Below are 22,527 nucleotides of genomic sequence, written 5' to 3'. Positions count from 1 at the left end.
AGGGAGCAGAGCGTGCTGGGCACTCAGCAAGAAATAGCCTTTGATGGGCGCTGGAAAGTTTCTGGTATAGGTTTTTGGGCTGTAGCGCCCCCAGCCTGGGAGCTGGGTATTCAGCTCTGGTGCCTGTGAGGTGGGGGTTGGCTCGAGGTAACAGTCCCTCTCTTCCATTCCAGAACTCTGACCAAAGCACTAGACAACACGGAGCTCAAAAATCAGTTTTGAGAGTATGTATCCTGGACCTGAGGCCAAGAGGAGAGTTTTCACCACCTCTATTGCTGTTCCTCCATGAAAAGGACCACACTAACTGTTAGTCCAGGTGGAGGCACGGGAGCAGGAGAGCAAACACCTGGCTCAGGCCTGCTTTCCACCTGCAACCCGGGCGGGAAGGAAGGCCACGCTCCCTGCACCTGTTTCACAGGGCCCCCTGGATGGCCAATTCTCCTCAACTCACCGGTCAGCGAAGGCAGTCCCCTCAGCTGTCAGGGGTGAGGAGAGAGCGGATGCCCCTCTCAAGGAGCCAGTGTGGGGGTGTGGCATACGAAGAGCAAGGATCCTTGGAGGAGGTAGCAAATGATCAGAGCGGGACTAGACGGGTCTCTGGAAGGCTGGGCCTTGGAGAACGCATGGGTAAGGTGGACAGTGAACTTGAACCCAGACCATTGGACTCAAATCCTACCTACCATCATCACTTAGGAGCTGCGTGAGGGTGCAATAGGTAATCTCTGTGACACAGGTGTCTCGTCTGCAAAGTGGAGATGATGAGGGTGCCCATCTCATGACGTCACTAAGTGGATTAAAGGAGAAATGGGCTTTAGGGCACTTATCTCAGTGCCTGGCACATGGTGCTTCCGACCCGCTCATTTCCTTCCGTACTGAGACGGTGAGGGAGGCGAGGTTCTGACAGGCGAGTCTCACCCTGAATCAGTGGTGCTCGGTGTCAGCAGCCAGCTACACCGGGCCGGGAGCCACGGGATGCAAACCAGGACAGTCCCCTGGAAACCCTCAGTCCGCCTGCCCCCTGAGTGGGAGTCAGACAGCCCTTGTGCCCGAGGGGCTTTCAGGGAACATGCCTACACGCCTACGTGCCCAGCCCCCTGCCCACGGCTCGCCCCTCTCCCTGCTCAGACAGATCGCCCTGTCAGGAGCGGCAGCGGCTCCTTCATCACTTTAATTGCGGTGTGGTTTGCGTTCATCAAGGAAACAGCAGGGATTCCAAATTAAATTCCAGAGTGCAATTTATTCAAGATATAAGGTCCATTGAGAGACTATATGCAGAACCCCCGCCTCCCCTTTTGGAGGCAGAGACGTGCTGCTGCCCGCGGGGCCGGGTCTCTGTGCTGTCCCTGGGGACCAGGGACCCCGTGCTGTCCCTGGGGACCAGGGCTCCGGGCTGCTGCCCGCGGGGCCGGGCCCCGTGCTGTCCCTGGGGACCAGGGCTCCTGGGCTGCTGCCTGAGGGGCCGGGCCCCGTGCTGTCCCTGGGGACCAGGGCTCCCATGCTGTCCCTGAGGGGCCGGGCCCCGTGCTGTCCCTGGGGACCAGAGCTCCCATGCTGTCCCTGAGGGGCCGGGCCCCGTGCTGTCCCTGGGGACCAGGGCTCCCATGCTGTCCCTGAGGGGCCGGGCCCCGTGCTGTCCCTGGGGACCAGGGCTCCCATGCTGTCCCTGAGGGGCCGGGCCCCGTGCTGTCCCTGGGGACCAGGGTCCCGTGCTGTCCCTGGGGACCAGGGCTCCCATGCTGTCCCTGAGGGGCCGGGCCCCGTGCTGTCCCTGGGGACCAGGGCTCCCGGGCTGCTGCCTGAGGGGCCGGGCCCCGTGCTGTCCCTGGGGACCGGGGCCCCGTGCTGCTGCCCGCGGGGCCGGGCCCTGTGCTGTCCCTGGGGACCAGGGCCCCCGTGCTGTCCCTGGGGACCGGGGCCCCGTGCTGTCCCTGGGGACCGGGGCCCCGTGCTGTCCCTGGGGACCGGGCTCCGTGCTGCTGTCCCTGGGGGCCGGGCCCCGTGCTGTCCCTGGGGACCAGGGCTCCCGTGCTGCTGTCCCTGGGGACCAGGGCTCCCGTGCTGCTGCCTGAGGGGCCGGGCCCCATGCTATCCTTGGGGACCGGGGCCCCGTGCTGCTGCCCGCGGGGCCGGGCCCTGTGCTGTCCCTGGGGACAAGGGCCCCGTGCTGTCCCTGGGAACCGGGGCTCCCGTGCTGCTGCCTGAGGGGCCAGGCCCCGTGCTGTCTCTGGGGACCAGGGCTCCCGGGCTGCTGGCCGGCTGCTTCCCCGTCTCACAGAAGGGGCTGCTTCGGCAGAGAGGAGTCTCACACTTGGGAACAGTCCTGGGGACACCGAGGCCAGGACCAGCATGGGCCTGTCTGTCTTTGGGAGCTCAGGACAGCGAATCCCCTGGCACACTTGAGATGACAATGGAGCCCTTTCTGAGCAGCAGTAAGGGCCGTGGGAATCACATGTTGAAAATCTGAAATCATTCTATTAACATCCATTTGCCTGAAAAAGGCTGCCCAGAGCCCGGGCACAAACCCACTGTCCCAGGGTTCACACCAGTGGGCCAATCTCTTCCTGCCAGACCCAGCTGCCTGCGGCTTCCAGACGGGCTCCTGCCTCCCGTTTCCCCCTGAAATGTTGTGTCGGTCACACAGACGCCACGCAGAATTAAGATGGCAAAGTTGATTGAAAACCACAGAGCTGAGGAAGTGACTGAACTGGGAAGGAACTGGGAAGGTGGCCCAGTGGGGACTGTCCATCCTCCGCTCCTTCCTTCACAGTCCTGCCCTGACAGGTGGCTCGTGGGTGCCCAGCCCCAGAGCTCCTCTCTGAAGGAGCACGCTCAGTGGCCGGCAGGTCTGTGGCTGTTCACTGTCAGGGATGAATCCATCCCCAGTAAGCTTGGGGAACAGAAAAGTACAGGAAAATGCCAAAACACCTGCTGGGGCCCAGGGCTCCCTAAAGTGAGAGGTACGGTACGGGGACGTGAGCCGAAACCCTGGGGACACTTGTTTTGGAGGGAAGCGTTACAATGACATCAGCCTTGCCTGGAGAAATCGCGTTTCTCTGGGGTCCCTGGATTCAGCTCCCAAACGGGCACAGCTTTGCTGCCGTTCAGCAGAAGGGCAGCACCAGGGCTTCAGGGGGTTGGCTGATTGTGAGAGCAGCGAAGCAGCAAATCATCCCATCAGGAGGAAGCATCCAGTTCTGAGCATGCGCCCGGGGCAGGAAGTGGACATTTCAATCCAGATCTGGTGCCATCATTTGAAGGTGGATGGCAGTGACTGTTGATCACCTGTTTTCTCAGAGGGAACAGGGAACAGAAAGGAAAAGCAGACACCACCATCATGAACTGATGGAATGTTGAAAACTTCAAGGCTGGAGCTCAATGGTTTAGGTCTTAGAGCAAGCTCTTTCCATCTCTGTCCCTCAGTTTCCCAGTCTGGAAAGTGGTAGAATAATATATAGTATCCAACTCTCAGGCTTTATTTACAGCAAGGGTCAGCAATTTTTTCTGCAAAGGAGCAGTGAGCAAACATCTTGGGTTTTTTGGGCCATGTGAACCCTGTTGCAATCACTCACCTCTGCCATTGTGGAAAGAAAGCAGCCACAGAAATTGTCAACAAATGAACACGGCTGTGTCCCAATAAAACTTTATTTACAAAACAGGTGGTGGGCCAGATTAAGCCTGTGCGTCAGAATTTGCCAACTCCTGATTCAGAGGATGATACGAGACAGTGCAGATGACAGCCAAAGTGCACGTCATAAAATAACTGAACAGTAAATATCATTGTCATCGTCATCATCATCATCGTCATCATCGCTGCTCTGCATCTGGCCATTTGAATCATCAGGTTGCCTAATAAATCCTTCCACTCCCCCCCTTTCCTTGCCTTCCCTAACTTCACTAAATTTCCAAAAAAGGGACTTAAATGAATTAATTCAAAGCCCTCGGTACCGGTAGAATTTAAGATTTTGCCCTGAGGTGGTCCGCTTGTTGCAGACTCTGATATTGCTTAGCATTTAAAAGTAAGGGCAGGCTGCAAACCTCAGGCGTTTAGAGCACGAGTCTCACAGAAGGGAAGGCAGCTGGATCCCTAGTGAAGAAACAATGACGCGAGTTCTCATTAAACCTTTCCGTTACCCCTCACTAGAGACTCCTTTGCGACGAAGACGATGGCAACAATTTTACCTTCTGGAAACAGCTTTGCTAAGACAGACCGACTGGTGTGATGTCACGCTGGGAGTCAGGAAGTGAGCTGCAAGACCTGACCTCAGGTCTGCGCACTCGAAGGCAGTCAGCGCCCCCACATTCCAGCTTCACTGAGTATTGGATTAGCCAGGATCTTTGCCGTAAGTTAGAAATCTGCTAAGTTTAAACAGAAAAAGAATTAACTAAACGGTGGGGAGAGTTTGGGGCAGGACAAGAGAATCAGGCTTGAGGCTGTGTAGGAGAAAGAACCCTGGATAGAACCGTGCGTTCTGGGGCAGACCCTCCTGGCACAGGAAACCCCATGGCACCAGCGACTCTGGGCACCTGTAAGATGCCTGACCCTGTACAAGAAGCTGTGGGTCTTACAATGGAATGTTACTCAGCCATAAAAAGAATGAAATCTTACCGTCTGCGACACCATGGTTGGTAGAGGTAGTATGCTAAGTGATCAGAAAGACAAATACCATATGATTTCACTTATATGCGGACTCTAAAGAACAATATAAGGGAACAAACAAAACAGAAACAGACTCTCCGATACAGAGAAGAGACTGCTGGCTGCCAGATGGGGAGGAGGGCTGGGGAACTGGGTGAAAACATCGACGGGATCAAGAAGTACAAATTAATAGTTGCAAAACAATCACAGGGATGTAAAGTACAGCACAGAGAATACAGTCGATATTATAATAACTATGTATGGTGCCAGGTGGGAACATCAGGGGCAGCGCTTTGTAAAGTCGGTGATTGTCTAAATACTATGCTGTACACCTGAAACCAGTACTAAAGAGTATTAAATGTAAACTGTAATTGAAAAATTTTTTTAATTCTTTCTTGAGGAAAAAATTAAGATGCCTGCTCTTGCTGATGCGTGGAACTTAACACGCCTCTGCACCTTCAGCACAAACTCCGCCTGGCGCCCCTCCTCACAGGACTCTCAAATACAGGGGTTCACTCCAGGGACCTGCCAGTTGAGCCTCCACCATGCATCTGGGCGCTAGTTCTCAGAGGGCCTGGAAAAGGAGTTACTGACTTCTTGCTTGGGGAGGCAGGACTCATGGAACTCCCCAAACCTAGGAAGGATGAGCAAAGGCTGCTGGGTCAACTCCACTTCTAGGTGTACACCTAAAAGAAATGGAAGCAAGAACTCAGAGATACTTGTACACCCATGTTCATAGCTGCATTAGTCACTATAGCCACAGAGTGAAAACAACTCAGAAGACCATCCACGGATGAATGGATAAGCAAAATGGGGTCTAACGCATTCACGGAACAAGATTCAGCCCTTAAAAGGAAGGATATGTTGACATATACTACAACATGAATGAACCTCAAAGACAGTATGCTAAATGAAATAAGCCAGACACAAAAAGACAAAAGCTGAATGATTCCACTTATTTGACCCAGAGGAGTCAAATTCATAGACACCAGAAAGTAGAACATGGTTTTCCGGGGGATGGGAAATAGGAGAGTGGAAAACTATAGTTTAATGGGTACAAGAGTTTGGGAAGATGAAAAAGGTCCTGGAGATGGATGGTGGTGATGGTTGCATAACAACCTGATTGTACTTAATGCCACAGAACTATACACTTAAAAGTGGTTAAAAGTTACGTTATGTCTATGTTTGAATTAAAAAAAAAAGGCACTGGGCATAACAAACGTCAAGCATAAGAAAGAACTTCAGAGAAAGGAAACGAAGACCCAAAAATTGACAAGACTAATCAGTGGTTAAGTTGGCAGTTGTCTGAATTTTCTCCCTCTTTCCTGCTGGTGACTGTTAGAAGTCTGGACGGTAGCTCCTCGGCCTTGCTGCCTCCAGGTTCTAACGAGTAGGACAGGGGCCAGGCAAGCAATTAAATGAGTGAAATGGGCTGGATGGCGGACAATACTGAGAAGTGATGTGATGAGCTGATGGGCGAACGCTCGCTCTGAACAGGGCAGCTGCTCCTCGGCTCTGCAAAGTTTGACATGTGGGAAGGGAGCCCAAAACTGCTATACTTCTGATGCTTTAAAAGAAGCCATGCGTCCAAATATTTATGTGAAATATCCTGAATTTCAATTTCAATAGTTGGAAACAGGTTCACAATAAAGAGCGAGAGAGAGAGAGAGAGAGAGAGAGAGAGAGAGAGAGAGAGAGAGAGGAGTCTACAAAACCAACTAAAATATTCTACCTGTGGGTTGAATACTATCCTTGGGCTGCTGGTTGGCAAACTCAGTGTTTGAGTAAAGAGGCAAGAGCCAAAGACCAACTCAACATACCAATTTTAAGAGTAGGTGCAAATGCCCAGTGATATTTCAAAGTGTAGGTCTCCCCTGAAAAGGCTGATAAAAAAAATTATGGCTCTGAAATTAATATAAAATAATCCTGAATATCAACTGTAACTGAAAAATTTAAAAATCATGGCTATTAACTGAATTGAAATGGAAGTCTCCTATTCCATTCTGTTTCTCAAATCTAAACCTCCACACTTCCGGAGGGAAAAGTGGGACTGCAGCTTGAACGCCAAGGCCACTCTGCCTGCTCCAGGAGCACAAAGAGGTCACAAAGATGCATTAATGCAGGAACAGAGAGTGAGAGAGAGGACAGGAGGCAGAGGGGAGGAGGGACAGAGGAAGAGGGGGGATGAGACAGGAAGAGAGGGGACAGGAGAGGAAGAGAGGGAGAGAGAGTAGGAAAAAAGCTGGGTCTCCATCCCCTTTTCACAGCTGACACCTTCTCCTCCTGCAGTCTCTGAAATTTCTGTTCCCAGTTTGAGCAATCTGGTTTCTGGTTGATGTGGGCCAATTGATATTTCTATTTGACTGGCTCTTACCTAGTAAATATGCTCCCATGAGAAGGCGGCAGTAACGGGGTGGTGGGCAGGACAGGAGGCCAGAAACCCTGCACTGCTCAACAGTGTTCTCTCCTCTAACTCACATGGCTTCACAGCCCACACTACGGCCAACCAACTGGCCTTGCTCTCAGGGCAGAGAGCGCCATCTTACGTCCATCTTCGTGACGCTGCCCACCCAGCACTCACCACTGTCCATCTGTGAGTCTCTCTGGGACCCGCAGTGGGCAGTAGAAAGTTCTGTTCAGGGTCAAAACAGATCATTAATAAAAATAACTCCAAAGTCATGTATTTCTATTTCTTAACATAGATTGTCCAGTTTCCCAGAGATGTTACCAAATCATATCACGGAATCACTGCACTTTTGAAAACTATGAACACCAGTTATTGGGTATGCCTACAAAAATTAAAAGTCAAAAATGAAAAAAAATTTTTTTTTCACTAAATACAAAGAAATTAAGATCCAATCCTTGTTGAGTCCAATCTGCTGCATAGTAAGAATCTTTTCACCTGGAGGGTGGAGTGTCTGTACTGGAAACCACTGCATGGCCCAAGATCACAGTCCCCCTGGGGGGCCGAATGCCTGTTGTCTCCACTCCCTCCTGGGAGCCCTGCTTCCCAAACCCCTTCCCTGTGCGGTTCTTGGGGCAAGTGTCCAACGAAAGGAGCTCATGTGAGATTTGAAGGCAGAAGTGCAGCCACAGCTATATTCTCAGGGGCTTGGGCTCAGCAGACACTTGGCGTTGCAGTCCTCTCCGTGAGCTCACTCGCCGCAGTACCATTCTGGAAGTCCATGCTGTGGCTTCTTGGACTCCCTTGCCAGCTCTGGTTCCTTCTCCTGTGCCAGGCTCAGGCCGGTGTCCTTGGTAACCATGTCTGGATCCTCCTCTTCACCTTTCCAGGCTGTCACTCCACCAGCTAGCTCTTCATCAGTGTAAACCCTGATGCCCATACTCAACCCCTTATTCCTGTAATACTTGTAGTGGCTCTGACAGATCCCTGCTGGCACACTGGGCAAACACAAACATCGTTTTCATGAAAGAGCCACTTATTTGATTTAAGCTAAGTCAGCAAATGGGGTCAAGACACTCATATTCAATTCTTTCCTGGTTGAGTCCAACTTGAGGGATGAGTTTAAGTAGTTTACTTTTCCTGTACAAGGAAGTCAACTCCTTTTTCTCTTCCTAGAATATCTCTGTAATTGCTTTTACTTGTTTGAGTTGGGAGTCAGTTCCTCATCTCTGAACTGGGGATGCCACCATCTCCAAACATAGTTTGTGGTCTGGGGATGTTTCCATGTGTGTCTGTGTGCCCTTAGCTGATTCACAAGCTGGCACACCAGGAACACACTCTGAGTTGAAGGTCTGGCTAGGGTTCTTCTGTAAAAGTCACATTTCATGCAGAGTCATTGAAAGAACAAACCCCCTGGTGGGTCCTGCTCTGCACAAGCCAGCTCATTATTTCCAACATCAAGGTATTCCTTAGGCTGACTCGCCTCCTACCCGAGAGAAACGGTCCAAATGAAACGCAATGAAATTTCTACTCCATACTCTGACCCCAAGCTACCATGTACTGCTTGGGTCTAGGGTGGTAGACCCAAATCACTTGGGCGGTACCTATGTCTTGGTTACTCTGGTACTTCTGTCCTCCAGGAGTCTCCGTGTGGCCACTGCTGAGGTCCCAAAGATGCTAATGTCAAGGTTCTAGGTGGACATGGCTCCTGATGGTTCTCTAAGGACAAAGAGTTCTGCAGGTTTCTGGAGATGTTCCAGGCAGAGGGAACATAAGAACCAAGGTCCTGAGCTGGAGTGTGGCTGGTGAGCTCCAGAACCAGCCAGGTGGCAAAGGCAGTGGAGCCGAGTGGAGGAGGGGTAGGATAGTAGGTGAAGTAAGACAGGTCATGGGGAACAGATGGCGTAAGGTCCAGTAGACCACGCTTTTGACTTTTAATCCTGGTTAATTTTTAGATTATTCAAACATTTTGAGAATAGGCTGAAGAGAGGCAATCTAGAAGAAAGATGATGAGAGCTATGTGGGGTTAAGAAATTGTTTTAACAGATGGGCCATGATTGGGCCTGACAGAAAATTTCACCAGCTCCTGGACTTTGAATATAATTAGATGAAACAGTTGGGTATCCTCTTTCAGGAGGGGTAAGTATATTCCATGTGTGAACAGAAAAGGGCAAAGAGGTATTTGGTGACAAGTGTGAAACCCCACGTCCGGTTTTCCCTAGATACAGCTCTCCCTTCCCAGACTCCCTTGCAGATAGGTATGGCTATGAGGCTGACCAGACTCTGGGCAATGGAATACGAATGGCGTTGACTGCTACCTCCATGCCTGGCCCATAGACACTTCCCACGTGTGCTCCACTGGATGCATGCCTTTTCTCTGCTGGCTCACTGGGGTGATTCATCAGGGTGAACTTGAAAGCCACACACTATCTCCTACTGAAACTTGGTATGAATCACCCTTGCTCAGACCACAAACCCAAGCCCAGCCCAGTTGAAACATCAATCACATTAAAATAAACAAGCTTCCCCAATATTGCATCCCAGTCCCCCATAGTCATGTTTTCAAGCCCCAAATATGGTGGAAATTCAGCCCCTCAGCATCTGTGGCACCAGGATTCGCAAGGGGTGCTTACCTAGATACCGATGTATCTCAGCTCTTAGGAGTAAATGAAAGGGCCAGTCATGGAACACCTAGTAAACAGCATGCACAATTGAGTCTAAGTCTTTGGTAACTTGACAAGGGAACACATCTGTGATCCATTAACTTAAGAATCCTGAGCAGGACAGGTGTGACTCTGGTTGGGGTAACTGCTCATTTCAGTACTTTCAGTAGTTCAGGGACAGTTCTGGAGCCCACAAAATAGTTCCAGTTTCTTTAGAGTAGAACTCGTCCTACAAGGCTTTATCCATATCCTTGTGACCGACCCCAGATGACCACCTCATAAAAGCCTGCGGCTGGACACTGACCTTGTTTCCTACGTTTAGGGAAAGGCTGTTGAGTCTCCTGAAAATTTCATTGCCTCTGCTCCTTTCAGACCTGGTGGCTGTGTTGCCTGAAGCTTGTTTTGATATGCTTTTTTCTTATATATACTAGAAATTGTGCCAGCCTCTTGTGGGTCCCATCCCTTAAGTGAGGTTCTATCTATAGTAGACACATTGGTAATGCCTATTACCAGCCCCTTTTCAATTCGGGAATTGTCCCTTTCTAGTTGCATGCAATTCAGGTGGGGCTGTCAATCAAGAGATTGATCATCAAACACAGTAGTGGCCATACGACCAAGCAAGTCCATTTAAGAGAGAGAGAGAGAGAGAGAGAGAGAGAGAGAGAGAAGGGGAAGAGAAGAGATGGGATGGAGAAGCAGATGGTGGCTTTTCCTATGTGCCCTGACTGGGAATTGAACCTGGGACTCCCACACGTCAGGCTGATGCTCTACTGCCAGCAGGGCCAATCTGTCTTCTAAAATTGAACACAATGAAGCTTGTATGAGTTGAATTTCTGTCATTTACAACTGGAGGTTCTGCTAATGTTCCTGTGAACTTAAGATTAACTATAGATGTTGAAGGAGCCTGCCTGCCTATCTCCTCACTGACGTTTCTCCTGAGGATCTCAGTGGGAGCTCTTCCTTTCCTGTGGACACTTAGGGCACCTCTCCTGCAGCCACCTGAAGGTCCTTCTTATTATACAGTATTCTCGCTGGGTCTCCTGCCTGGCCTGAGGGCGCCAAGCTAAGTGGAGAACACAGGTAATACCTTTTGGATTACTCACCCCTGTCTTTTTTCTAAAAGACAGACTGTTTTATAAACTTATTGTCTTACAGCGTCTGAACCAACAGTTGTGTTTTTTTTTTTTTTTTTTACTATGACCTCTGCATTCTCCCCAACTGTTGAGGATGATATTGGAAAAGCCTCTACTCATCTTACTCCTTGCTCACTGGAAAAGGGCTAACGGGATCAATTCAAATTAATTTTATAGGTCTTCAAATTGCCTGCCTCATAAGTTCCTCAATATATTTTTTTGAAGGTTGGTGCCATTTCAAGGGTTCTAATATTCCAGGCCATTAACGTACTTTTCTAAAATGTCCCTAGTTTTGGATCCATGAACACAATATGGGAATAATCCTTTAGCTCAGCGGTGGGCAAATAACACCCCGTGAGCCAAATCCAACCAGTCATCTAGGTTTGTAAACAGTTATGGGAACGCTGCCACGCCCGTTCACTTACGTGTTGTCTGCAGCTGCTTTTGTAGTTGCTAGAGACCACATGGCCACAAAGCCAAAAATGTTTATTATTCGGCCCTTTACACAAAAAGTTTACTGATCTCTGCTCTAGATCAGCACTTCTATTTCTTCATTGTAGCAACTATTAAAACGGTACCCTGAAGATGGAGGAATTAATGTCTTGACAAGCCTTTGGTGCACACTGCTTGGGAAGGACTACTCCAGATCACGTGGGCAGAACACGACCCGGCATATACTCGGGATACTACTCTCTGGTAACCAATCTATGATTGAAATCGAGGTTTTGCAGGTCCTGTGTTCAGATTTCCATGTGGATTTTAACTTTGGCCAAGACCAAGACCAACTCTCTTGTTCACGGGTGGTGCAGTCGTGACCTCGGCATCCTGACTTCCTGTGTAACTATCCTTGCGGTATCAGTCAACATGTGGTTCTGGAATGGGACTTAGCCCAAAGATGTTCCCATCACTGATGGGGCCGATCCGTACGATTGGTGGTTCAAAACTAATTATTAGCATACTTGTGTTAGAGCTGCAGAGCATCCCCTTGAACACACAGCCAGAGTCTGTCTGGTTATCACACCCACTTCCTCCTTCGCCCCAAACAGCACTGGAGGGAAAGCTGATAACACCCAAACTGCCTGAAGTGAATTTCTGAAGTGACATCGCAGGGCCCATGATACTCACTGGTATTCATGATTTCCCCTCTGCATTCATTCTAATCACACCAGCCGTGGGACCCTGAAATACCCATCATCTTGAAGCCCCATCATTAATACTCTTCCTTTCTCTCCCTTTACATGGCATACAGAACAGAAGTGACTGTCCACAGAGGAGAGAGGTGGACGAAGGACCATTGACACCAATAGAAAGAATGAAACTGCAAGTTTATTTGAAAGTATAAAATTTAAAAAAAAAACAACCCTAATAATGAGGAAAAAAAACAACTGCATACAACCTTTCCAGTTTACATCAACTTTGAGCATCACACACCATTAACCACTTAGTTGCATTTTTTTTAAAAAGTGTCAATTTCAAATTAGAGGGAGTTGAATCGGGTGATCAGCTATTTATCACAGTGAGAGTATTTTAATGCTAAAAAAAAAAGTCTCATGGATCTCATTTGAGAAAAGAGGGCAGAGATGGTTTTCCAGTTGGCATAGATGTAGGCAATGTATAAAAACAGATCCTGCTGGAATGAGTTAAAAAATATGGCTGGTCACTTATTTTGCTATCTTGAGAAGAGGGGGAAAAAACCCCAAACCTCTGCAGCTTTGGTGTCTGTCCTATTTACATATTTTAAACAACATTCATTTAAAAAAATCAAATCTATAATAAAATGTCCCTGTGTTTGTTTGTATTTTTAAAAATAACAACATTTAACAGGCTCCCCTTATCTACCAACACCATTTGTTTTCCTAAAATGCCTGGAAGCAGAAATGTACGCGAGATTAATGCGCAGCACAATTAATTAAAATTAGAATCCTTTCCTCTAAACAACTTCCAGGAGCCCCAGACAGAAGCAGGGGCTCATCAAAGGGAGAAAGAAAGCCGCTCTCCCAGGAGATGAAATGTTCGGCCCGAGTTCCTAATGCGCTCTGGATGCCATCAGAACTTCTTTCTTTTACTGGATCACTCAGAAAATAACTCAAGTGTTACTTTAAAAATGAAAGATGCAAGCAACTGGTTCCTTTTCTTTCCTTGAAAAACAAAAATAAAAATCACCAAGTGGTTAGCTTTCCGGTAACATCCTCTGGGTTTGGTTAAGAAAAGAAGTCTACAGAACAGGATCACTGAGTGCCAGCCACTTCATCCCCGCTCTGCAGGCTCCCTGCGAATTAGCAATTAGCATCAGAGAGGCAGCTCAAGCTCCTGGGGCTGTGGAAGGGAGCCCTGACTGGGTGAGCGCTGCCCAGAGGGGTTCCCCTGGTTCCAGTTTTGCACCCCCATCAGTTTCTGGTCAAATAACACCCCGGTTTCTACCCATTGTTTCCCAGGGTGGGCCCTGTGGCTGGTGGGGCACACAGAAAGAGGAGACACGGAGACGATGACCGAGGGAGGGAGGCACCCCTTGGTTCAGCATCCTTCGAGAACTTGATAAATAATAACTCAAAAGTGCAACAATGCACAAACGCCTGGCACACCCGTCAGTATGGAGTGACTTGTTATCAGGGTTCAGCGGGGCAAAGGCATGACCCTTTTTGCATCTTTCTTTGGACCTCACTAAAGAAAAACAACAAACAGCTGTCCTATAGACATATAAATAATCCCTTAACTAGAAGGGGAAAAAAAACAAACACACTGTTTCAAATGCATTTCTAAAAGATTAAAAAAAAAAAAAAAAAAGAAAGTCCGAATGGCAAATCTTGACTCCAAAACATCCACTGTCCATGTCTCTCAGGGCAGAAACTATGGGATGTTCAAAGGGGCCTAACCCAACCGACCCCCTCCCCCGCCCCCTGCAGCGTGGCCCTGGGACCAGGAGCCTGCAGCGAGGGATCCGGGAGCTCTGCTGGGAGGTAATGAACACGGTCCTCCTCCTCGCACGGGTTAGAAACCAGTGTCAAGTCCAGATACCCAGGCAAAGTGACTTCGGGAGCGTTAGGGGACCTTAGGAGGCTCGTGTTGACGCTGCACGAATGGGCCAGGCAGGCTGGGTGTGGTTTATCGGGGCAAAGGGCCGGATTAGAGATCAGGCCAACCCAGCTGGTGCTCACCCCTTGCTGACAGGAGGTCACAGCTGGAGGCTGACAATCCAGAAACCAGGGAAGGGATGGTGGGCCAGAGGAGGCCTGGGCTCTTGGCAGCGGGCATCTCTGGAGCTGGGAACTCGGATATGCCCATGGTGGGGACTTCCTGCCTGCCTACTCTAGGATGCTGCACAGAACGCTGTCAAAGCGAAGGCTCTCAGGCAACATTTTAAAGCCGGACTCTAACCAGAGTACAAGCTTCAGGGCCATTCATAAGACCAAAAGGACGTGGCCGATCACTGAAGGGCGTTCTCACATCAGAAGTTTTCTTCGGCCACTGCCCCCGCTGAGCTGAGAGGAACGCACAGGCTAACGCACGGGGTTGACGCTGGCCTGGCTTCTCTGCACGGTGGCCACCCCATGATGGCTTCCTGGGAGGACCATCCAGCCCAGACCCGCAATTGCCGTGATCACATGGCCACCCACAGAGAATGCGGCCCAGCGTCTTCTTCCTGCTGAACCTCCAACCTAGCGCAGAAACCGCGCTTTCTCAGGGGCCACGGTCACCCCACTTTACCCCGCCACCCACTCAGCCAGCTGACAACGGTCACAGGAGAAGGACGTGAAGGGTGAGGCTGTGATCCTAGGCCCTGTGGAGGAGTGACCGTGCAGAGAGAGGCACCAGACACCTCATGTCAGATGGGAGGCCAGAACTATGCCAGGTCACCCCCCCACACACACCCAAAGAACATCCCTGAAATCTGGGGGAGGGGGATGAAGAGACGGCTCACACCCCAGACCAGTCCTTGAGCACCCCGAGGAGCTGCCCACGAGCGTGGGCTGTTAGCATGGTAACACATCAGAGCAGATTCACCCGTGTGGACTTTGGAATAGCTGAATTTTATACTTCTTCAGTGCCCCGGCTGGCCGTGGAGTCCCTGGGCCCGGCGGTGCCCTCCTGAGGCCCAGGCTGCCCTGGGCTGTGGCTGGTGTCCTCCACACTCAGGAGGCTGCTGGCGGCCTGGGAGCTGGCGCTGTCGGCACTCCCGGACCGGGAGCGGTACGGGGGCAGGTCGGCCTGGTTCAGAGACTCGGTGTCAGAGGAGTAGGGCGGTGGCGGAAGGTCGTACCATGCGGGTCTGCAATGGAGAAGGCAGGATGGGGCGGGAGGGGAGGGGAGAGAGAATGCATTACGAGGAGCCAAGATGAGGAGGCCGCGCCAGCCTCTGCCCGTTCCTGAGCAGATGCTAGTGTAAGGAAGGACGTCTGTCCGCCAAGCGGAGAGGCAATCAAGGGGGTGTGCGACAAGACAGGGAACAGGCGCTGGTCAGTGAGCTCACGCTGGCTTGTGCCAACCAGGCCATGCCCAAACCACACCCCTCGGGTGGAGCCACAGCGGGGAGGCCAGGCCCACCCCCGGCTCGTCCGGGGTGACTTGGCAGAGCTGCTTCGTTCTGCTGTCTGGGGCCCCCTGTGGCCAAGCTGCTGTCCTGGCTGGTGGTTGGTGGGGCCTCTGATGAGCCACAGAATCCGGGGTTTCAGGGAGCCGCTGAAAGCCAGCAGGGCCTGGCTGTGCGGGCGTGGGCGGGGGAGAAGGCAGCCTCTCTGCACTCCTCATCATGGATGGATGATAATGACACCTTGCTGGTAAAGAAATTACAGAAAAGACATCCCATTTTTCATCTCTCAGTGACCAAAAGCTCACTGTGAGTCTGGCCCATGCCATGTACCTTACATTCATTACTTTATGCAAGGATTCTGAGAACGAAGAAGGAAGTATTACTCTGTGTCCTGGGACAGGGGAGGAAACTGAGGCAGGGGGCATTAAATGACTTGCACAGGATCACCAAAAACTTGAAAGCAGTAAGTAGTGCTGGGACCTGGACACAGGCGCTGTTTGCTTTCAGTGATTTTAACCTTACTCAACGTCGGAAGATCCAAATGAAGGGGTTAGGAGTGGTGAGTGAGGTCCCGTACACTGACGCTGATTTGCAAAGAGACCCTTAGACACTACCTCCTGAAGCTACCCTTTGTGAGGATGGAAAACAAAGACCAAATAAATAAGGTAAGAGCTGCCAGTGAAGAGGGTCTCAGGGGAACCCCGTCACCCCAGGACCACGGGCTGCAAAACGCCTCACGCCGCTCACAGAGTCCGGGCTCAGAGGAAGAGGGACATGGAGCAGAGCCCCGCAGGGAGGGCCTGGCAATCTTAGAACCACAGTCCCGGGCTCAGAAGAAGAGGGACATCGGGCAGAGCCCCGCAGGGAGGGCACGGCAATCTTAGAACCACAGTCCCGGGCTCAGAGGAAGAGGGACATGGAGCAGAGCCCCGCAGGGAGGGCACGGCAATCTTAGCACCACAGTCCCGGGCTCAGAGGAAGAGGGACGTCGGGCAGAGCCCCGCAGGGAGGGCCCGGCAACCTTAGCACCACAGTCCCGGGCTCAGAGGAAGAGGGACATGGAGCAGAGCCCCGCAGGGAGGGCCCGGCAACCTTAGCACCACAGTCCCGGGCTCAGAGGAAGAGGGACATGGAGCAGAGCTCCGCAGGGAGGGCGTGGCAACCTTAGAACCACGGTCCCGGGCTCAGAGGAAGAGGGACATCGGGCAGAGCCCCGCAGGGAGGGCACGGCAATCTTAGAACCACGGTCCCGGGCTCAGAGGAAGAGGGACGTCGGGCAGAGCCCCGCAGGGAGGGCACGGCAATCTTAGCACCACAGTCCCGGGCTCAGAGGAAGAGGGACATGGAGCAGAGCCCCGCAGGGAGGGCCCGGCAACCTTAGCACCACAGTCCCGGGCTCAGAGGAAGAGGGACATGGAGCAGAGCCCCGCAGGGAGGGCACGGCAATCTTAGAACCACGGTCCCGGGCTCAGAGGAAGAGGGACATGGAGCAGAGCCCCACAGGGAGGGCACGGCAATCTTAGAACCGAGGAGGACCCAAGTAGCTCTGGCCCAGGGACTTCCAAAATGGTTCTTTGGGATGCGCTGGAGGTCACCAAAGGAGAGAGGAAGAAGGAGCAGGCAGGGTTCAGGTCCACTACCCACTTCAACTACAGAACTCTGCTTTCTGACTTCATCTATGGACTCCATCGGTGATGAAGGTTCTGCTGCTTGACCAAAGCTTGAGAGCGCTCTGTTCTAACCCCTTAGTTTTACAGAGGGAGTTCAGGAACTTACCAATTTTCACACTCCTTAATTCACTGGCTCACTCAGCCATTCATTCATTCTGCAAACGTTAACCAAATCTCCGCTATGCATGGGCTGTTCTGTGGTAGCGAGTGTGAACGGCCATGTGAACACGCATTCGCGTGGCACTGACAGGGAGGAGCGGGGCTCCAAGTTGGCCAGGATCCTAACTGTGTGTCTTTCACAAGTAACTTAAACCCAAGAGCTTTAGACTTCTTGTTTGTCTAACTGAGGCAGAAACAGAACCATCCTCAGCGAGTCATGGAAAGGAGTCAATGAGATGGTACATGTGAATTGTTTTGCAAGGACTCCGTCCCTGTCAGCTGCTGCTGCCGCCTACAGTACCTGAATGCAGGCTCTCAGCACGACCCAGGAGCCCAGGTGTGGCTCACATACCTGCTGCCCCCCTTGGTGAGCTCCCCCCACCCCCAGTCTCTTCCATTCGTGCACGCACCTCTGGTCCAGCAGGGCCTCTGAGTAGGAGGGCGGGGAGCCCACTTCTGATGCATTCTGCTCAGCCTGGCTGGCCACATACTGTATGCCATTGTTGACGTTGTAGGTGACATTGCAGTGGTGGGGGTGGTCCAGGACCACCAGGCGGGAGAGAAGCACGGGGTGCTGTAGCCGGTGCACTGGCAACGTCATGAGGTTGTTCCGCTTCCGCTGGTGGTGCAGGACCAGCGCCAGCAGGGCCACCACCAGCACGAAGATGACGGAGCTGCCGATGATGGCGTAGGTGATGCTGGGATAGTACACAAGCTGGTTCTCTGAAGTCACAAACACCTGCCCGCTGCCTGGTTCTGAGAGATCCCCGAGGGAAGAGAAAAGGAGGTTACCAACTGAGCTTAGGACGTGTGTGCAAATGTTTGCAGCAGCGTTTTATAATAGCCATAGAGTGGGAACCACCCAAATGTCTATCAATCAGCGAATGGATAAACAAAATATGGTATGTCCATATAATGGAATATTACTCGGGCGTTAACAAGGAATGAAGTGTTGATACATGTCATGACATGGGTGAACCTCATAAACATTCTGCTAAGCACAATAAGCCAGACAAAGACCACATGTGTAATTCCATTTAAATAAAATATCCAAGAAAGGCAAATCTATGGACAGAATGTAGATGAATGGTTGCACGGGGGTGGGGTGAGAACAGGGATTAAGTGGTAATGGTTATCAGAGATCTTGTTGGGGTGATGAAAAGGCTGGCTAAGGCGATGGCTGGACATATAGTAAATTTACTAAAACTCGTTGAATGACACACTTAAAATGTGGACATTTTATATAATGTAAATTATACTTCCATAAAGTTGTTTTAAAAAAAATTAGCGTCAGGAAACACAATATCCAAGGAACAAGAGGGGAAGTTTGTGGCAGAAATCAGTTTTTCCTTGTAAATTTATAATACCCACGAGGAACACAAGAAGTAGAGGAGTCAGCATTAGAACAGATATTTCTCCTTCAAAAAGCCACACGCTGTGAAACACACTGTCTTCCTTCCTGCTATCAACAGTTCTCGATTCCCCCAAATAACCCTAACCCGAGACAGATCTTCCCCCTCGAGCTCCAGGCTTTGTGTTCATTTTCTTTCCAGTTACACTCAAACATAAACGGAAGCTATGACGTTCCTCTGGGTCACTGTTTCCATGATTAACTGCACAGAAAGAAGCAAATACAACCCCAGACCATGGCAGAAGCACGCTCCAGACAGTTAAGGGAGGGGGCCACGCTGGAATTTCTGGAGACAATTAGCTGTCGCTCAGGGGTTCTGCTGGAATTCTGTCTTAGTTTAGATTATGAAAAGCTGGGTCGGAGCTGTGTGTGTGTGTGTGTGTGTGTGTGTGTGTGTATTTCAGAATCCAGACTTAAAATAAAATACTCTATTTTGTTGTCTGCAGTACAAAGGGGTTGAAGTCTGGGGCCATCACTTCTGGCTGTTGCTCTTTTGTGGGCCTCAGATGCCTCATCTTTAAAATGGTGGTGGTTCTATGTAAGTAACAGTAGCATCTCCTTGGGTTACAGAGGGGATAAGATACAACATACTGTATTCACAGAGCAAAGTGCCTGGCCAGGGTTTGCACTCAGCTAATGCTAGTTCTTTTTCCTTTTTTATAGTGGTTAAATATATATGTATTTATATATTATTAATATATATTATATATTCATATAATTATATTTATATATTTTATATACTATATTATTATATATTATATATTATGTTATAATATATGTATATTATATAATATATGTATATGTATATGTATGTATATAAAATGTAAAATTTCCACTTTAAGCATTTGTAAGTGTATAGATCAGTGGCCTTAAGTTCATTCACACTGGTGCAAACCCCACCACCATCCATCGCCAGAACTCTTCATCACCTTAAACTAGTTAATGCTAATTCTTAACTAATTCTTAACTAGTTAAAATGTTCAAATTCTTTCCATTTTCCTCCTCAACGTCTCTGGAGCTAAGACAGAGAGGCTTGAAGCGTCTGCTTTCAGGGTGTGGGGTGGAGGACAGGACACGGATCGAGTAATTTCCTTTCCAGTGAGACATGCTTCTTAAAAGTGGCAAGTGGCTGGATTTTCACACGGAAAGTGGATGGGTCCCGATGTAGAACACCGGCTTCTGGATAACCACTTGTGGTTTTAAGAGTACAGGCGAGCACTCCTTCCAATGAACTGAACGTGAGATCCTTGTGGATCCTAACAGTCTCATTAACGTCTCCGAAGCGAGCCCTCTGTGTCTCCAGGTCTGCCCACGTCGACGGCGAGAATCGGCAATCACATTCACTCGAGAAATTATGATGTTACTTACATACTCAGCGGTGCCTGGTCTCGCTTCTGCTCTGTGCGTAAAACGTCACCTTGTATTAATTCATTAACTGGACTCAATTTTCTTAAGAGGTTAATGAGTCCGCTGGCCAAATTACTACTATCAGAGTTGCCTGGGACCCGAGTTCCCAGTGCATAATCCATGGATAATGAAGTTCCCATTTATTCCGGCTGTCTCCTCAGCTCGTGCCTCACATTCCACTGTCACACAGCTGGAATCCCCATCCTGTGTCTGCCACTTCTGCTACAGGAATTCCAGGCCATCTGGTTACAGACCTGGGGGCCACTGTGCTCGCACGGCCGCCTCTGGGGAAGCCGGCTGGGTTAGGCGCAACTCTAGGGGTGCTCTTCCCCTCCAAGTCATCACAGATTGGTGCGGTTATCACAGCGGTTTCCTAGCAGATGGCAAGTCAAGTGTCTTGAAGAAGGCTGCCGTCTTCTAGTTCACGCAGCAGCACTGCCCGGACCGGCGGAGGGCTCGGGCAGTTGGCTGTGTGACTTGGGTTGTTGCTCTGCTTCTCAAAGATCCCCTCCTGCAGACACAAATGATACTTTTTTTTTTTTTTTTTAATTTGCGGATCAGATTGGCAAAGGCAACGGCGGACTTCACATTTTGCTGGCCAGGACTTGGGAAAACAGGCATGATTATTCATGCATGGCAGTGGGAAGGTAAGTTGGTCTAAGTCAGGGTGGTGAGGGGTTAAAAATAGTATCAAAATAAAAAAATGTACATCTCCTTTGACCTCGCCATTCCACTCTGAGAAACCCAACAGATATACTTAACATCAACGAGAAATAACTAAGTATTCATGAAATCATTGCTCATAATAGCTAATATGTCAGAATACATCTAGATATCTATCAATTGCAGCATAGCTAAATAAATTATGGCGTATTCATGCAATAGAACATCTATTTAAAGAATGAGGGCAGCGCTACATCTACTGACGGGACAAATGAAATACTGTGGGAAGTGAAAACAATGCAAAGTCCAGTGGAGAAGGCAGAGAATCTTTCTGGAGGGACACGCAGAACTAGTGTGACTGGTCGCTTGCAGGGAGAGGAAGAGAGGCCAGGGACAGACTTAACTTCCCACTGTTTATTCTTCTACTTTGTTCCACATATTTGTCCTATATTATTTACTAAACATACACATGATGGCGCATCTCGATTTCTTCATTGTTTTTCCTTCCTTCTTTTCCTGTGATATGAGGGCTCCTCGGGGTCTATGCCCCGCTGTCACTCACTCGAGACCCCTGACTGACTCATCAATCCCTGGGGATGGCTGCAAAGCCGCCAGCCTGACCCCAGGAGTCAAGGGTGCCTGTTCTGGAATGTCTACTGCCCAATTCAAACTGACTCTTCACTCTTCCTCTGAAAAATCAACTCCTGTGTACCTTTATAAAAAGTTATTTTTTAAGTTTATTTCTCTCCAGATTAACTATTTTAAAAAGTTAGGTTGAGCCCTGGCTGGGTGCTCCACTGGTTAGAACACTGCCCCAACGCACCAAGGTTGCTGGTTTGATTCCAGGTCAGGGCACACACAGGAATTGACCGATAAATGCATAAATGGGCGGAACAGCAAACTGATCTCTCTCTCTCTTCCCAACTCTCTAAAATCAATACATTTAAAAAGTCAGGTTTATTGTGGAAAACATTTACACACAATAAAACTATAAAATTGTAGTTACCTTTTTAAAATGTACAGTTAGATGAATTTAAAAATAAACAATTGGGTAACGACCACCACAAACACAGTACAGAACCTTCATATCCCCGTCAAGTATTCAGTCATGGAAACCACTGAGAGTCAAGTAAGTGGAATCAGATCGTGTGTATTCACTGATTACGTCTGGCTTCTTTCACTTGGCAGAATGCTTCTGAGATTCATGCACGTTTCTGCGAGTATTACTATTCCTTTCCTTTAGACTGCTGAGCAGCATTCCACTGAATGGATGGATGTATCCACAGCAGGGTTGTCTCTAGTTTCTTTGTGCTGACATATATTTTTTCATACTTCTTGATACATATTTAGGAGTAAGGCTGCTGAGTCATATGGGAAGTGTATGTTTAATTTTATAAGAAACCGTCGCCCTGTTCTGTTCTTCAAAGTAACTATAGCATTGTCTCCCCCTCCCCCATACCTGCCAGTTGTGTTGAGCCTCACCTGCGCTTAATATGGTGAATCTTTTACATCTTAGCCATTCTGCTCGGTGTGTGGTGGTATCACCGGGGTTTGAAGTTCCATTTCCCAATGACCATGGATGCTGAGCATCTGGTTCGTGTGCTGAGTTGACATCCTCGGATCTTTGGTTAAGTGTCTATTTAAACCTCTGGCCCATGTTTAAGTGCGTCTGTCTACTCATCATTGAGTAGTAAGAGGCCTTTATATACATGTTCTGGGATACAAGTCCTTTTCCAGAAATGCCATTTGCAAATCTTTTCCCTCCCAGTCTGTAGCTTGTCATTTCATCTACTTTACAGTGTCTTTTTGAAGATAAGTGTTTTAAAAATTTTTTTATGAGGTACATTGTATTA

The 22,527-nt window shown here is 49.6% G+C and overlaps 1 protein-coding gene across 3 annotated transcripts in view; it reads right to left on the bottom strand.

Annotated features, from left to right (window-relative positions):
- Nucleotides 1–12,143: 12,143 nt before the first annotated feature.
- Nucleotides 12,144–22,527, bottom strand: part of LDLRAD3 (low density lipoprotein receptor class A domain containing 3) — a 239,773-nt gene continuing 229,389 nt past the window's right edge. For all 3 annotated transcript variants that reach the window (XM_066251282.1, XM_066251283.1, XM_066251284.1), the window contains exons 5-6: nucleotides 17,604–17,949; nucleotides 12,144–15,103 (exon numbers count right to left, since the gene is read on the bottom strand). In XM_066251282.1, the coding sequence (XP_066107379.1) occupies nucleotides 14,866–15,103; nucleotides 17,604–17,949 (584 nt within the window). In that variant the 3' untranslated portion in view covers nucleotides 12,144–14,865. The remainder of the gene's footprint in view (nucleotides 15,104–17,603; nucleotides 17,950–22,527) is intronic.

The sequence above is a fragment of the Saccopteryx bilineata genome, chromosome 1 (assembly GCF_036850765.1).
Source record: "Saccopteryx bilineata isolate mSacBil1 chromosome 1, mSacBil1_pri_phased_curated, whole genome shotgun sequence".
NCBI classification, from domain to species: domain Eukaryota; kingdom Metazoa; phylum Chordata; class Mammalia; order Chiroptera; family Emballonuridae; genus Saccopteryx; species Saccopteryx bilineata.
Note: the sequence above shows the minus strand (reverse complement) of the source record. Positions and strands in the feature narration are given on the sequence as shown.